This window comes from Colias eurytheme, chromosome 5, assembly GCF_061535395.1.
Source record: "Colias eurytheme isolate Ceu_HAF_F1 chromosome 5, ilColEury1 Martin Lab GWU primary, whole genome shotgun sequence".
NCBI lineage: Eukaryota > Metazoa > Arthropoda > Insecta > Lepidoptera > Pieridae > Colias > Colias eurytheme.
In genome coordinates, this window is record NC_142984.1 from 6,842,752 (window position 1) to 6,860,226 (window position 17,475).

The 17,475-nt window shown below is 31.7% G+C and overlaps 1 protein-coding gene across 1 annotated transcript; it reads right to left on the bottom strand.

Annotated features, from left to right (window-relative positions):
• Positions 1–1,293: 1,293 nt before the first annotated feature.
• On the bottom strand, positions 1,294–3,174 carry LOC149908511 (putative salivary secreted peptide). Its single transcript, XM_090102296.1, has 2 exons — positions 2,772–3,174; positions 1,294–1,993 (listed from the first exon to the last, which is right to left on the bottom strand). Exons 1-2 carry the CDS (start codon positions 2,955–2,957, stop codon positions 1,853–1,855), a joined length of 327 nt encoding a protein of 108 aa, XP_089958422.1. The 5' UTR covers positions 2,958–3,174; the 3' UTR covers positions 1,294–1,852.
• Between the last annotated feature and the right edge of the window lie 14,301 nt (positions 3,175–17,475).

Here is a 17,475-nt window from a genome sequence, read left to right on the forward strand (position 1 = left end):
ACATAGGATAGGTTTTATGCCGGAAATCCTACGGGAACGGGTTTTTCTTGGAAAACGCGGGCGAAGCCGGGGCGGACATCTAGTTATAAATAAAACTGTTTATATAAAAATAGTTTATCACTCAGCGTCACCAAATATAAATAAATCATTTTCCATGAAAATCGGTCAGTCTATTTAAGAGTTTGGGGAACAGAAGTACCATAGCCTGAAAGTTTGATATTAAAATTAATTAACAAGCTAAATTTGAGTATATTATCAAAACTTTAAATATAAAAGGTACCTATGTTTGTATAATTATTATCTATTAAAGAGGCTATCACACAAACGGACACAAACATGATGTAATGAAGATAATTTATTTTATTATAAATTGTAATGTTTATAAATACTTACTACTATAGTAGCATGAGTAGCATCCTTGTTAACAACGATACACAGTAAATGCAGAAATTTAAATATATTTATTTAAGCAAAGTATGATAAAAAACAATTGAATCTTATCATAATATAATCATTGAACAATATTTCTTATTAATATACTCTGAAAAATTGGTAGAATATAAAACAATGGACAAAATAGAACCTATAGTGACCCGGTTGATTATATTTATGTTATCTAAAAATAATAATTTAATAAAATTCACAGACGCGGAAATAATTGATATTTTAAAATGGTTTTTACTCACGTTATTATAATTTTTAAAAAGGTCAATAATATATAATAATATGTTATATTATAGAGTATTATTTATCTTAGATTCATTAGGGTCAATACATATCTAAATAAAAGATAATTCTTCACTTATATAGCTTTATTAAAGTAACAATACACCATTCCATTCTTCCTCCTATCTTTCCAAATCTCTCACATTCATAAAGTTAATTTACCTATTTGAGCTGTACAAAACAAATTCATCTTAAGGCAATTACATGGTTAAATACGTGACGATCGTATCGTATTGATATTTTTCTCACAAAAGATATTCAATATTTACACATTAGTAGCAAACATTATCTTAAACTAGATAGTAAATAATAATATTTATAAATAATTGAGACGAGACAATAGTTACGTGACAAACAAAATAATAACTTCCGTTTATAAATAAGTTAAGTTATATAATGCGAAAAGTAGGAAAATTTGTACGTTCACTGTACTGTTTAAGATAATTATAATTGTTAAAAAATAGTCTTCTTCGAACTGAAATTTATTTAATTTTAAAGAAAATGTAAATAAGAATCTTATAGTAATTATCAAATTAGGTTGTTACAAAACAGTGAAAAAATTTAAACAATACTAGATCCTAATAATATATATGATAATTATAAGGTATAAATTATTATAATATGATAATATATTTTAACAGATAGACAGGAATAAACATTTATTTAAAGAAAGATATTCTTATGCATAGCTAGGAAAAAACTAGTCTATAAAACTATTTCTAATAAATATAAGAACTAAAATATCAATTATTTCTTACACTCATTTTGATGGAAACGTGACGATAAATCGTGAAATAGTGCTATTATTATAGCAATACCACAGAAAACAATAGCTACACCACACATATCAAAATACCAATAGCAGTCTAGTCGCATAGCCTACTTATTCGTGAATACAATATTGTATATTATTATTTCTTAAATAATGCACGAACACTCTCGTTCTTTCATCATACTTGAATCATCTTTTAAGACAAGAAGGTATACGTACCTACACATAAACTGAAATATCACACGGCAATCTGATCGTAGCATTATAAAATATATGTTAACTAAATACGACAGTCACTTCTACATCTATCGCACACAGCCCATTGAGAATCCAGTTTGTACACAAAAGTCTAGTCTAGACATATATTTCGACTTCAAAGTTGAGGGGGTGATGCCGTTGGCTTTTCATTCTTACTGTGACGTGTGAATAGCCGACCCCTCCGTCTGTTATATTAGCGCTGGCGTGGGAAAAGTCATTGTCTATTGCTGCTATACCCTGAAAACAAAAATATTTTATGTAGCTTTCCATACATACTTGCAAAACGCGTCCCGCGGTTAACCGCGGTGAAACTCTTTAAATATCCTTAGGGAGAGCTTCATTTTTCTGTGAAGAAAGGTTTTCAGTGGAAGAATTCGTTCCACTTTTTTTCAAAAGTTAAAGTAGTGCAAAATACTAAAGAGAAAATTTTAATATCTTGAGTATTTTAACAAATTTTAAATTGTTCGACATATAAAAAAATAATAATACCTATGTAATGATGTATCGAACCGAAGCCTATTTTTTATTAAAAAAGCACACATGTCCTTGAGAGTGACTTATACATATTATATGGTGCGAGGAAATTCCCTATCCATTCCACAATTGAATGCATTATTTCCTACATGCATATCGGAAGCAATAATATAATGATCAGAATGCTTATTAAGTACTAGCTAGGTACAGCTTTTCCTTTCGAAACCTGTTTGTATGAGAATTGCCATCTTAAAATGCAGGATAATGCATAGTCACAAATCATTGAGACGCGATCAAGGTGACGGTAAATGATTTGTTGTCATTAAAATATTTGCATTTGGCCGCGTCGTGACTGTGTATTTGTATACAAAATTAGGAATGTAGCAATAACACAGATTTTTATTAAAATGTTTGCGTTGATCAATTTAAAAGTAATTAATTTTCACGTCCTTTGACTGAATATTATATAGATGAAATAATAAATACACCTATCTACGTAAGCATAGTTAAATTAAAACTTTTAAATCATATTAAAATGTACCTTAATTGTTCGTTTTTCAGCATCATTATACGTCAATGTTTTAATTCGCTTCTTGAACGGTATCGCGAAGTCCTTAACTCTCTGATGGAACACCATCTTCCTGTGCACCGTGTCACCAACAATCATATCGTAGTTCTCACACAAACACACACACGAAGACAATACAAACAGAACTAAAAACCGCATATCGGCATCATTTCAAATCGAAATAACATCGTGTTGCTTACCCGACAAGCAATCGACAAATGACGAATGTAATAATTATTTACGGACGCCCGATAACCTCACCGTGTTTACTTAGCAATGTTAAAACAATCGAAGCGCTCACTTCGCTAAATTTTATTTAGTCTAAAGTCCATTAAGCGCTATTAACAACACGTTTGATAGATTCCAATTTGCACAGATAACTAATTGTTGGTTTGTTTATTTTGATATGAAACAATAGACAATCGAGTGATTGTAATCCATATACGCTAGAATAGTAGTTACGTGTTTGGCTTTGAATAAAATTATTGGTTTTGGTGACAATAAATATTCCACTCACCTCGTATTGTTATTAGAGTGACCCACTTTCACTTTATTTTTGAAGTATTTATATTTGACAAAATAAAATTAAAAGAAAACCTCTTCTCTCTTATTAAGAAATTCTTATTTAATTTTATCCGACAGAATGATTAATAATGTGCCTCTCAGACAGTTACAAGAGAGTTAAAAGTTGAAAACAACCTTAAAAGGGCAATTTTTAATAAACAAAAAGAATCTGATTTTCTGAACAGTCTTCAAAATGTTCGTGTTATAATTGATGGGGATTAACCCTGTCAGTACTTCGCAGCTTGTAATTATCTCTAGTGTTACATGTAATTATGTTTTTCGCACTTTAGCGAATAAATTATGAACAGCAAGATACATTTTATGTTTTTTAGACATGCAAATGAGTTTGTTGATGTTTGACGCATATATTAATTTAAAATGAAATGTAAGATATGCCTAATATAGTGGAAACGTAACTTAGCGCTTATTTTAGTTTTCGTTCGTTTTAATTTGTTTGTAAAGAGCAGTAAAAAATGGAAAATATTTGGATACAGCTGTTAAAATGTACCTTCTGTCTTTTGTTTTCTTACATCATTATTTTTTTTACAGATCGTGCAGGGTTAATAAGTTTTAATTAGACTTTTATAATCACTTACCTACCCGTTTTAAACAAAATAATATTTAATATGCCTACATATCTATTATCTAATACAAAGTGAACTGTATTAATCATTCTGGTAAAACAACAAAGTACAATGTTTAACCACGTTTGTTTCAACTAAGAGAAAGGGTTAGATAATGGTTTTAATTTAGATTAATCGCTCATTTGTCTCACCCTTTCTGTGTGAGCGTGTAATTTGGAAGGAAATTGAAGTTTCTTGTCTAATATGAACGTATTAAACTCAATTTGAGTGAAGGTAACGTTCTAGAAATATCTACCTGGGGTATTTCTACAATCAGTCTTTATTTCGTATCTAGGTACCTACTTTTTTATTTTTCGAACAAGATTATCAAAAAGCCTTGTTAGTGGTTTTAATTGAAGAAACATTTAATATAATAATTTAAGATATCTTGTTTGTATGCTGAGTTCATAATAACCATTATTCTGCATATTGAAAGGTCATCTATTTTCATAATATAATGAATTTATTACTGAGAAACAAAACCGCAACTTCATGATAATACATAACATACAGTATTTTACTGCGTTTATTATTAATTTCAAAAACAGATATATTGTATGTAATATATTGAATGAATGAATCAAGAAAAAATAAATAATGAAGAGACCGTATTTGTATAGGTAATGTAAAATGTTTATAACTGAATTTCCATTCTTAATTTAGAAAGGCTCCTTCATAATGTACTACGTACGCAGTGGAATGTCAAACAAAACAAAACGAACGCACCTAGCCATATTTATGAGTTGCCTCAATATTGGTTTGAAATAAAATAAAAATAAATCCAGAATTCAAATATTGAACAGTTATCTCCACAGATCCGACTAAGCTTGTGCCTCGCTCGCTGAAACTCTATTGAAAGACATATATTTCCGAGGAATCCGCTTTATTTGTGAATTTGTTTAGAATCGCATCTCGAACTTGCGCGTTACTTGCTTATGTGAGGAATATTTCAAAAGAAATAGAAATATTTTTCAAAGCATAGGGGAATGAAAATACAAGTAAGTATAGATGAATTAAGTATTTTTGTTTTTGGTACGAATATGATATTAGTTGATCTACATGGATATTATATTATAATAATGTTATTTGTTATCTAAGCTATAATATAACTGCAAGGACAGAAAAAGTTTCGACTTTATTTTAAATGCTTGGTTTAAAACAGAAAATCTTTGAAGCTGTAATAGTCAATTATTGATCATACACAGTACGTATTTTTTTAAATAAATATATTGCGGGTTATACATTATTATATTTGTAATAATTCTTACATACATAGCTACATTTTCTACAACTTAACCAATACAAAAGCAACTTTTGTCTACAAATAAGAAATGTAAGTCGCTTAAACCTCGTAGCGGGAAATCCTCATGTAAGTAGCACAATCTCAAGGATCTGATAAATTGAAACAAAACCTTCTAGAATATTTTATGCCTCGTGCATTTATTTACTGAATACAAGGACCAGATTTTCATGATAGTATTTGAAAATAGAATGAAGGAAAATCTGAATCAATCATTTTGTAAATATGATTTGATTGAGATTGTTGTTTGTGTTTTTAAATAATTATACGCAATGAGGTAAAATGTCAGAATTTAATTGTTAAAAAAAAACGTATATTTTCCACATAAACAGGGATGTTAAGCGATAAAGCCCTATACATAGAAAACAAACAATTTCAACATAAACTTCGAACTTCACCATTACGCATATAACTATCATCTCTTTCGTAATAATTTTGATTTATTACAATAATATCGCGGCCTATCAAATTATAATGCATAGCGTATCACTAATGAAAGTGGGTTCTAATACTGGATTTTCCCACTCAGTGAATCACTATACCCTACTCAATGTAATAGGATGAAAGCAAACGAAGCATTTTCAATGTTATATGGGAGAAAGGTTCCGCAATCCGATTGTGAATATGGTTTTACCATAATTGATGTAATGGTACAAAAATCATAACCTAGAAGGATATAAGGATAAATATTAATGAAAGAATAGAAGATAAACTTATAGGTATTTATTATTATTTGTTGATTGAGGTTTGCATTTGCGTTGCGTACCTAGAGGTTTTTTTACAAATAAACTAAAAAAGTAATTGTCAAGTCACTGTAGGTACCTATTTATTTTAGGCAGTTAAAGTTTTGTAAAATATTCAATAAATAAAATTAATTTCAGCAAGGTTTTCAAGCAAACATCATGTTTTTTTTCTTCAAAAGTTCGAATAAACATACCCATAAAACAATCATGTACGTAGGAGTAAGAATAGAAGTATGAGTATATTGTATATACAATATACATGCATGTTATATGAATTTATTTAAATTTTGAAAGCTGTTCCGCTGTTTTATAAAACGATGTCAGTTAGATGCTTTCGTTAATGGAATTGGGGCTCAAGCCTTGGATGAGCTAATGATATTCACTTCAGTAAACTGTTTCCTTTATCCTTACAACGTGCGTTTACCGAAATTTCGCTAGCATGCCATGGGGAACAGAGGGCGTTGCTATGGCAACCGCCAAAGGCTCATGTGGGCTCGAAAACTTTAAATTGCATTACACCGTGGAGCGAAAATATCTTGACTTGTTTGTTCTGCCAATCTTTCGTCTCGTAGACGTTGATATAATAACTGTATCCTTTTTGTTAGCGTAATGAAGGCGAACGACGAGACTATACGAATTTGTGCATCTTTCAGTATGATATGAGAGCTATTATAGTGTTTAATAATTTATGGGAAAAATAAGGATTAAATATTTTTTTACTAGAACGAATAAATATTTTCATTTACCCAACCTTCAATATTTCCTTTGATTACGTAAATATGCTCTACTTATGCATGATGACTATAAAAAATCAATTACACGTACACATCTTATCAGGTAGTTGAATGTAGGTCAGGAGTGAAAAAAGAAAAATAAACTGGTATTGCACAACGTTTCAAGGTTATTTTTTCTTATGAAGGTCTTTTAAGATAAGTAAAACTAGGTATATTCTCACATGATATGCATAATTTATGTACTGATGTTCACATATTAAAGTGTACTAAATTGTAAGAATGTGACATAGTAAAATGAACTTTAGTTGAGTGAAATAATTTTTAAGTTTCAGATTAAATTACTGTATAGAAATACGTAGAGCGTTGAAATAAGTGCTTCTAAATATATAAAAAAACTCTATTGATATGGGTCCTTTGTCCTTTCTAACAAGGCCCATAGGGAGAAAAATTCAATCACACAGCATAGAGCCTCATAATTAAATCAACGCATGCAGCGACCCCTGTAATCCCGGGAAAATAGAATTACCCACACGGCTTCAGTAAAAATCCCCTTAGATAGGAATTAATTCGATCTAGATAAGGTGTCTTGTGTGCCTTCTGAAAGTTTATTAAATAGAGCGTGGAAATCAATGGAAATTGGTATGATCAAAATTCAGATACCTAGTGAGAAAGTATGTGTTCTTTTCCAACATTTAATTTCAACAAGTTTCAATATTGTGAAAGAGCGAACATATTATTCAGAAATATGTACAGACTTTTAACCTTTGTCGTAATACCATAACCAATATCAAAACTAATCAATAAGTATATATTTAAAACATAAGAATATCTTTATTTGGGATAGTTCATAGTGCATTTCTGAGAATTTTTAAAATAATAGAATCCCGCCTCGCTATCGAATTTGTTCTATTCTTTAAAAAATTCTCACTATCACTTTGTAATATAGAAATATTACAAAACTTAACACCAATATTTCACTTTTATTATCTGATGCGTCAAATATTGTACTACAACATCAAGTTTACCTTTAGCAAATTCAATACTAAAAGCGCAGCGATAGCAACTACAACAAGGGTGAATATTATAGCGGTCAACAGAACCGCGAGGGTGGACCTATAAATATATTATATCTACCTACAAATGCTTCGCAAATCGATACCAGGATATCCGGGCATTAATTGCCCGGCCCACTGAAGGACTGGATTAGTCAGAATCGATTGTCGTCTGTTTGTTAAACGGGCGGCGTTTGATGCAACCTGTGGTTAGGATTTCAATAGCGGTTAATTTGAATTTCTTGATGGGTTTGCGAAACGATTTAATGCATTCGTTTCGAATGCTGTGTGGATTTTAGACTGAAATGTATTGCTTGTATATCTATTGTATCGCTTGACATTATCTTTGTGAGAGTAGGTATAAATGATTTTTAGGGGCTATTTATATTAAAAAAAATTATCACTTTAGGTTAGGTTTTGTAAAATGAAAGAATTAAGAAAATTAATATAAAGGTAAACTCGACTGATATTGGGTAAGTAAAATGTAGACGGTTCTTTATAAATTTTATTTTAATGGTCTAACTAAGATAAACTATGGAGATTAATATAATATAATAAAATACTACTCGGGAGCAGGAATAATTGAATATTCTTAGATATAATATCCCTGATTCACTATTCATATTCTGAATTAGATTGGATCGAACATCATACTACCTATAACAATAATATATTACTAATTACGCCAAGAATGACCGGTCAAATTAATTGGTTTTGGGCGCGGCCAGTGAACCCTTCTCATTCGTCCCCCGTCAATGTTTCTTAAATTATACTAACCTTAATATTTTATTAATATGCAATTTTTACTGATACAAACCGTTTTCGGGCTATTGTGCCAAATAATTGTAACAATTTCTTAAAATATTTCCTTTTTACCTATCCTGTTTACCTTAGTAAGTACCTTTTACAGGAACATAATAAGAAACAGTAATAAGTAACAGTAGTTAAAAATGTGTGTGAAATTTTAACCTTACCCTACGTTTTATCTTTCAAATGTATCACATTACAAATTATTCTATATATGTAGAGCTATCATATGAATCTGCATGTTACAGAATTACTCATTTAATCTTATGATAGCAAACATCTTCTAATTTAGAACCTATATCTATAAAACATGCCAAAACAAATACTTTTAGAAGGACTACCAAATCGATACGGATATCCGTGTAAGCCTTAATTATCCGGTTTTGTCACAGTCGAATAGATTAGTTCGATGCGATTATTGGCGCCTAACGTTACATAATATAATATAGGTATTCGGAGATAATTTATTGCAAATCGCTGTGACGATGTAGGTAATTAAATTGATTTATGTATAGGATTAGCATTTTAATAAGGCTTTGTGAATAGTTTATTTTGAACTTTTGCCTTCTTTGCTGACACTGAAACAGACCATACCCAAATCTGCGCGACATCAACATCTTAACTAAATAATTAACATAAATTGGCCGTGATCCATCGATTTTATCGCTAATCTTACCCAATAATACCGAAGACAAATAATTTTTAATTTACATTCGGAATACGTTCCGTTTAGCTCGGCTAAGCATTAATTATTGATCCACCCTTAGTGGATGACGAACGAGCTGTCACATGCAAGCTAATTGTGCCTTCACGTTGACTTCTTTTATTGATGTCAGACAAGCCGTGGTTGATATTTGGAGCTTTGATTATTTTTTGTCCGCACTAAATTTAGGTATTAGTCACCCGATTGAGATAGAATGGGATTGGAATGCGAGGTTACAAGTGCTGAATTAATATAAGCTTTTATTTTGTGCGTTTTACGTGTTTCAACTATATTAATAAGAACGATAATTATTGTAAATAGGTAAATAGAATTGACAAGGTAATTAAAATGATTTTGAATGTGTAAAAATGCTTATCTGAACAAACACATTACATTGATTAAGAACTAGGTACAAAATAGTAATAATTTAAAACAAATGAACCACGTTTAAGTTATTCTTTTGGCGAGCTACTAATGGAAATTCTTTACAAAACTACTGTCAGTAATAAACATATTTTACAGTAGCTTGTTTAATGTATTGTCTACGGTTTTGAAAGACCTGCTTAAAACAATGTCTTATTATAGTTACTGGCAAAGACGTGGCATTGTGGTTTGGTCTAAATCACAGGGGTTGGAATAACAGAACTACTATTTCATTAGAATACCTTTACATTAAATACCTTGAATAGGTAATACTAACGTAGACAATAAAGTATCGAATGATTAAATCAACTTTTCCGATGTCCTTGGTTTTAAAGGTGTACCTTTTCGGATTTTACCTTCTTCATGCCTAAACTTTTCATCGTTTGATATTTGCCTGAAACAACAGAGCAAACTTATGAGCTATATTGCGTCGGCTCTAGCTGAAGTCATTAGTATACCTACTAAACTTTGAAACTGAAAATGTTACAATACAATATGTATTGGATGCAGTAAATTCAATATACAATGTATTGGTGTAAGCTTGCATACAAAAAAGAAAGCACATACATTTTATTTACCTGAGTTATTCAGTCGTTCTTTTTAATTTTAACAAATTCTAACTAAAACTGTTGACGGTTCTCCAATATACAAAAAATAACACTATTATAGCACAGAAACAGTTACTTTTTTCAAGGTAAAAGCGAGGGTTTATGCAGTTTCTTTCATGAAGTATAAATGCAATTACTAAATAAAGTTCGCTTATCCACTAAGCCACACCCGCGATGATGCGATTCCACTATCCGCAGGGGTTTGCGACGAGACTCGCTAAAAGCATGTTGTCGTCTCCAATTTGGTTGTCACACCACCAAACGTTAATACATACCTTTTCGCATTTCTGTGAAATACGCCCGAGTCTAGACAACGCTTGCAGCCTCGGGGATATGTAAAAATGTTCGCATTAACAAGAACAGTATAGAGGTTTTTATGAAAGACTGAAACGGTAGTGTTCTGTAAAGAATTGAGCGGTTACAGGCCTCTTTATAATAATAAATAAAAACTTTATGCAGTACCGACTACGATAATATAGTAAGTATTCTAAATAGTAAAGTTGTTTGACTATTTGTGTGAACTGTGTTCTTACATTTTCAATTTGGGTAAAATTTTGTGAGTGGGAAATAGCGACTACTTTAGGTCGTTTCTTATATTGCTCTACAAGTAATAAAATAAGTATATTTTGCAGGAAAGACCCACTGAATAGTTTTATGAATGACGCGTATTTATTTCTATACACACCTTTTTCCTCATATCACAAAAATAACCCCAGAAAAGGTAGAACATAAAGAATTCTCTTTAGTGTCACATTACCGTTCACTCATTTAATCTAACCTCGTTCATGAAACGCATTTGCGATATCCGACCACAAATAATGCGACGACAATGGTCCATTGTGTTACGTATATTGACACGTCTCAAGTCACACCTTCGTTACACAATATTACAGCATTTCCTTTTCAAAACAGAGATAACTCGGGTGAATGAAGCCGCGGAAAGCGCTCGCACATCCTATTCCAAGGAAGGGTCCCTATTTGACCAAATCCATTCGCTGCTTTCCGCCAGAATATTGGAAACAATCTACTTCACGGTTTTACGGGAAGTATTTTAGGGTTGGGATTTATAAACGGGTTTGTATTGTAGAATGGTTTATGTGGAATAAGGTTTGAATCCTTTTGATTCTTAGTACTATTTGGAAATTCCTTGTAATAAGCATTCAAAATTAAATAGAAAAATTAATGTAGCGCTACACTTCCATGATGATACATTCTACAGACATATTATTGCATGGGATTGCTTATACATATATACCCAAAATGAGACAAATTTGGTTCTAAAAAGCCGACCCTTTGTTATTAGAAGACAGAATAATTGGACTGCGGCGGGAACCCACTAATTAACATAGAAATAACATTTTTTTTGCATAATTAAAAACGTTTATTCAACATGTGCAATATAATAAATGCTTCTTATTAGGTATAGGCGACATCATTTTATAAAATATATCAAGTATAAATAACAGGTACATATTTCTTTTGGCAGTACAATAAATTATTTAAAAATTTTTAGAACGCGTTCTATTTTTGCTTCAAAATAGAGAGACGGTATAATATATTATTTATTATGTAGATATACGTTAAAAATAACGACACCATATATTCTGTAGATATAACAGTAATGTATTTTTTACAGTACATTAGCTCAAGAAATGTTTGTTGATGATCGCAACAGAATAGGGTTTAGGTACTACGTAAACAACATTATGTGTAAAATATGACTGAACAAAAATATTTATAGATAAATACGATAGCTAAATACGTTTAAAAACTAACAGGATTAATACATACTTACAGGCAAATAAATTGCAAACTTTGTCTAAATTTCTGCAATGATTAAATCAATCGTAGTAAATTATCTATTTTAAATTTTCTTAGACAATTTCTTTTTCGCTAGAAGAAACAAAAAAAAATGTAAAGAATATAATATATAAATAATATTGTATTATTTTGCATATCTCGCAAAAAATGTTTGACTCAAATAAGAGCAATATCATGTAAACATCCCGTAAGAAGTGCGAAATATCTTCGAAACATTCGCAAAAACACATTATTGTACTAAGGCATTGATAAGCGAATTCGTCCCGTGTTCCCGACCCCAGGGATAGCCGGCTGATAAGCGCGTTATCAGTACGTAATTTGTTCGAAGGGTAATGTCGGTAACGTTAGTAGTATAAGAACTGGACTTGTTTTTGTTTGATGTAATAACAGTGTTGCATATTTTTTATCTATAAACATTAGTAAAAGTACTAAGTAAAAGTACCTAACTAAGTAAAAGTACCTACGCCTCTTTTTACAATTAATTTTTTCTTACACAAAAAACACTACGAGTAATTGAGAAAGTATTAATTAGTGAACAGGACGGATTTTCGGATTGAAAACAACTGTGGAATTCAAACTTCAGTGTCGTTTTATTATAATAAATAAATTCTGTATAAAATATCGAGCTGTACGAATATTTCAGAATGTACTTATTTGTGTGACAGTAAAACATTTTTTAAGTATATTTAAATTATTATAATTCTCAACAAATGTTGACTAATCTCATCTGGGTTGAACCGTGTAACAATCCACCCAAACAAAATTGTATCAATATCGGTCTAGCCATCCCACCAGTTCAGTGACACACACTATAAACAAGCAAGCACAGACCTACGCAATACGATTGACAATTCCGTCCAAGATAATAAAGGGCATTTATAGTAATTTGTTATCCATTACTCTTGTCTTATTGCTGCGATAAGTAATAACATAATAAGAGGATCAAGCGAATGAAATATCGCCGGGAAGTTTGGAATCACTTGTGATATGGTTAGTGAATATTTTATTAAGTAACTTATATGGAATGATTAGGACTGATTTAATAAACACAAATGTGTCCAGATTTCCTTTATTGTTTTAGGGATATGAAACACACCGTTGGGTACATACAATTTTAAGTAAAAGTACCTATGCGTTATAATATTTCGCTTGTATAAATAGTACATTAGGTACTCCATTTATATTTTAATTATTTTTGAAGTGAAACTTCTTTAGGCGCGTTGAGAGTAAAATTTCAAGGTCGCGTTATGGCAGTACCGTCACGTCATGGAGTAAGGCGACGATTTTGGTATCTTTGAATCTTGCCAGAGAAGTTTCAATTCTAGCACGTGAGCTCGGCACACACGCTCTTTTTAAACGGCGCTACTATTGTGCCTACATTCTATATTATACCATTAGTAAAAACATGTCACATTATATACCACAGATAGTAAAGATAGAGCGTTTATATAAAATTGATGAATTATTTAAAGGAATAAACAAAGGGGGGATCGCTTAGCGCTTATTACGTTAATCTCAGTTTAATACTTAAAACTGAGTCACCCCTTGGCATTAGCCCAATAGTGTCAACTGTCACTGCTAATAGACAGAACACGTGGCGGATTTAGCGCAGCCATTTTGTTTTCTATCGTTTGTTCACAATTAAACTTACATTCGCGGGAGTCGAAAGATGGATGGGTTATTTCCATAAAACATAGAAGACGAATATAATATCATGGTAATTAATACAAAATAAATATTTGCTAAATTGTCTAAGTAAAATTTTAACAAAGAATCATGGTAGGTAAAGTATTTTTAATTATTTTAGTATGAATTTATGTCCATGAAATATTACTTTCTTTCTGAATTTAAAACTATTGTCAATAAATATTATAATTCATCGATCGACTGATTAATATTCAACGCACTTGTTTTTTTTTTTTTTGTGAACTACACTTTACTTGTCTTCTAAGAAAAACTAGCCACTACAGAAATAACAAATTATTTAATTTAAAACATTCTTACAGCAATAAAACAATGAAACAACATGCAGCGCAATTTCGAATGCACTGTTGTTAACCTAGAGAGTGCGCTCGTGAGATGAGATTTTTCACTTTTATTTCGTAGAGGCTGTCAGTTTCATTTGTGTGCAGGCACCCTTGACAAAAACAAGGATTAGAGCTTAAGCTCTGTAGGTATTGGTTTCTCATTTCGTATTTATATAGGGGAAGCCTGTTTATGTTTACGTTAAGCTTCGTTTCCAAAATAAACCGATCAATTTTGTTTCGCTTATTTTCATATCGAAGTATGGATAGGTATTTTCAAAATGTAGATATTTTACGAGCAATTAACCTCACTTTCTTGAGCAGAGCAGAACAGAAAAGAAACTAAACATCTCGTCGATAAAATCCTCTTAACAAAAATAAGTATCCTGTATCTGCAGTAATCCGTATACGAATGTATCACGTGGGCCAACCTGACGTTATCAAATTCGTCCCCTCATTATTAATGCATCCTTTTTATCTTAGCTTAATTGATTTGTCGCTTAAGCCGTCCGTATCCTTGCTTCTCAATTACGTGAGTATCGAGAATGCCTTCCGTTTTATTTATGGTCAGCCAATTGATTGAATTAGTGGCCCCTAAGGCGCTTGTCCGAGCTTGCTTTATGTGGATGGGAATTTACTTGGCAAGCGCCGCTCCGACGTTAAAAACTTTTACTGGTCGGGTTTTTTTCCTTTTAACGCTATAATTTAACTCACCAATCACATTTTGAAGTGCGGGGTGTCTTGTAAATGACGCAGTTAATGTTTTTGTAAATGTCACGGCTAAAGGTAGGTGAGAACATAAACTTAAGATTAGCCGGCTAAACTTAAGTGTAACCGCAGGCCCGTGGCTAAAAATGTCGGGGTGGGTAGATTTGGTTAGCGCCGGGCCGGTGGAGGGCTTGAGGGGCCCGCACAGTGCCAGAAAACACTCGCCCTGTTCCTTACATGTATTATAGTAACCAAATCTACCCACCCCGACTCAGGGCAGAAAGCTGGTGGCTAGGTTAGGTTAGGTTAGAACTCTTAAGACCCGCACGAGCCGAGCGAGCGCAGCGAGCGTGCTGCGGCAGCAGCCGGCGAAGTGCCAGAAAACACTCGCCCTGTTCCTTACATGTATTATAGTAACCAAATCTACCCACCCCGACATTTTTAGCCACGGGCCTGCGGTTACACTTAAGTTTAGCCGGCTAAAGATAGAACAAACTAACATTAACACCTCGTCGAAAATAAACCTAAGTTTAGCCGGCTAATCTTAAGTTTATGTTCTCACCTACCTTTAGCCGTAACATAAATACTAAAGAGGATTTTATTATGCTTTTTTAAAAGTGGTGTTGAAAGATTAGATTTTGGAACTTTTTTGATGCAGTTTTATTTTAATTTACTACTGCTGCACAGTTTTAATTCGAACGATTATGTTTTCGGTACTTAATGGAACCGGCATTATCTTTCAGGATTTACCTTGCTTTGCGATTTACCTTGCGAACATTAATTACTTGTAAAATAAAAATTAAAATGTCTCCTGCGATCTAGCTATAAAGATACTTCTAAAATCTGATCATAAAGAGCTGTTTTGTTGATTTTTCTCTAAATATCTACTACAAAACCTTCCTCTTTATTTAGCCTTATCGCCCCTCAGTGCTAATTCTTTAAAAATAGCCACGCACCCATTTCTCAAATAAACATTCTTATCATAGTCCCGCAAGCCGATGCCGCACGTGCCGCTAAGCTTCACCTGACATAAGTCCGAGTGTACGTGCAGGGAATGCACTATCTTCGCAAACCTTGCATGTTTATCTCTCGGAAATAAATAAAGGTGCATTTATGCTATCGCTTCGCAAGGAAGTGCTTCTGTGCATTTTTATTGAGACGTTTTGGTTCGTGTTTGCCGGGCTGTGGTATTGATATGAGCGGTAATGGGGATATTGAATATCGAAATACAATGTAATACATTTGCCGTCGTCTACTATGCTAAATACATTTCTTTTTATAAAGCATAATTCCGTGCAACAATGAAATAACCCTGTTTGAAAAATAATTAAGAAATAGGACGGAATTGATAAAAACTACATTTTATTTCATTGAGCTATTTTTGTGCACCTCTAAAAAGCTTGCTAAAAGTGTACATCTCTAATCTCTATACATACCTTCTTAGTTGGATTAAAACATGAAAGGAGAGGTTAATCAACATTAAATGAAATAGATACACAACATACTAAGTAAATACCTATTTGGTTGTATTGGATGGTTAACTGAATATTCTGGCTCATCTCAGTTTACCGTTTGGCACACTTCATGAATATTTCAATGAAATAGAGTTAATGAAGCCTTCCTTTGTTCCCAACTGATAGGTTGATTATGTAACCTGACTCTGTACCTTCATGGACTCATTGGAATACATAATTTAATAATGCTAGAATCTTGATTTACATATAATCCAATATAACAAAAAACTAATATAAGATACACAAAATAATATTTAGGAAAATAAACGATTATTAGTAGATTATGTTTAAATTAGTTAGCGGTTATAAGAGAAGTTGAATTTCGTTTAAAATTGAAAAAGTTTTCTAAATTTAATTACATAGCATTTCTTCTGTTTTCACAGTTCATAGCCAGGCATGTAAAACCATACTAGTTTTAAGTAGATTCTTTTATTGGCGAAAAATTAAAAGTTTTTACAATAACAGCCAATATAAGTTTTCTCAATCCTTGCGTATTGTTATTTTAATGTACAAATTTATAACCTTTGACTCTAGTACTTCTTCGTTTTATTGCGCTATAGTAATAACAATAATATTCATGTAATCATCATTTTAACCTCAATAAAAACTAACATCGACTTTTGTAATTAACAGAATCAACATGACTGGTGTATGATAATTGCTCTTTCAGACATCAAAAGTTGCTCTTTTTGTCCGACTTCTGAGGAACGGAAAGGCTCTTAATTCGTGTCGTATTTTTGGTTATATTCATGATGGTTACGAACATATCTTATAAATATTAATTGAGATATATTAAGTTTAATAAGCTTGTAATAATAATTGTATTTATTTATGTCTAGCACATAATAGAGAGTGTCACTAATAATGGTATTGATTACAATTAATGAATACTCATCACAGAGAGATTATTTATCTCTACATAATATGTAATACATTATACAGTACTATTTTAAAGGAATCAGCTACAGATGCATGAAGTAATTACATTGGTAGGATTCATTTATTTTTATTCATTTAATTCCAAAAATGTTCATAGAGCTAAGCTGTGTTAAA

Coding starts and splice junctions, on each gene's coding strand:
- LOC149908511 (XM_090102296.1), bottom strand. CDS start 2,957: ATGCGGTTTTTAGTTCTGTTTGTATTGTCTTCGTGTGTGTGTTTGTGT. Junction 1,994..2,771: donor CTGAAAAACGAACAATTAAG/GTACATTTTAAT, acceptor TTTTGTTTTCAG/GGTATAGCAGCAATAGACAA.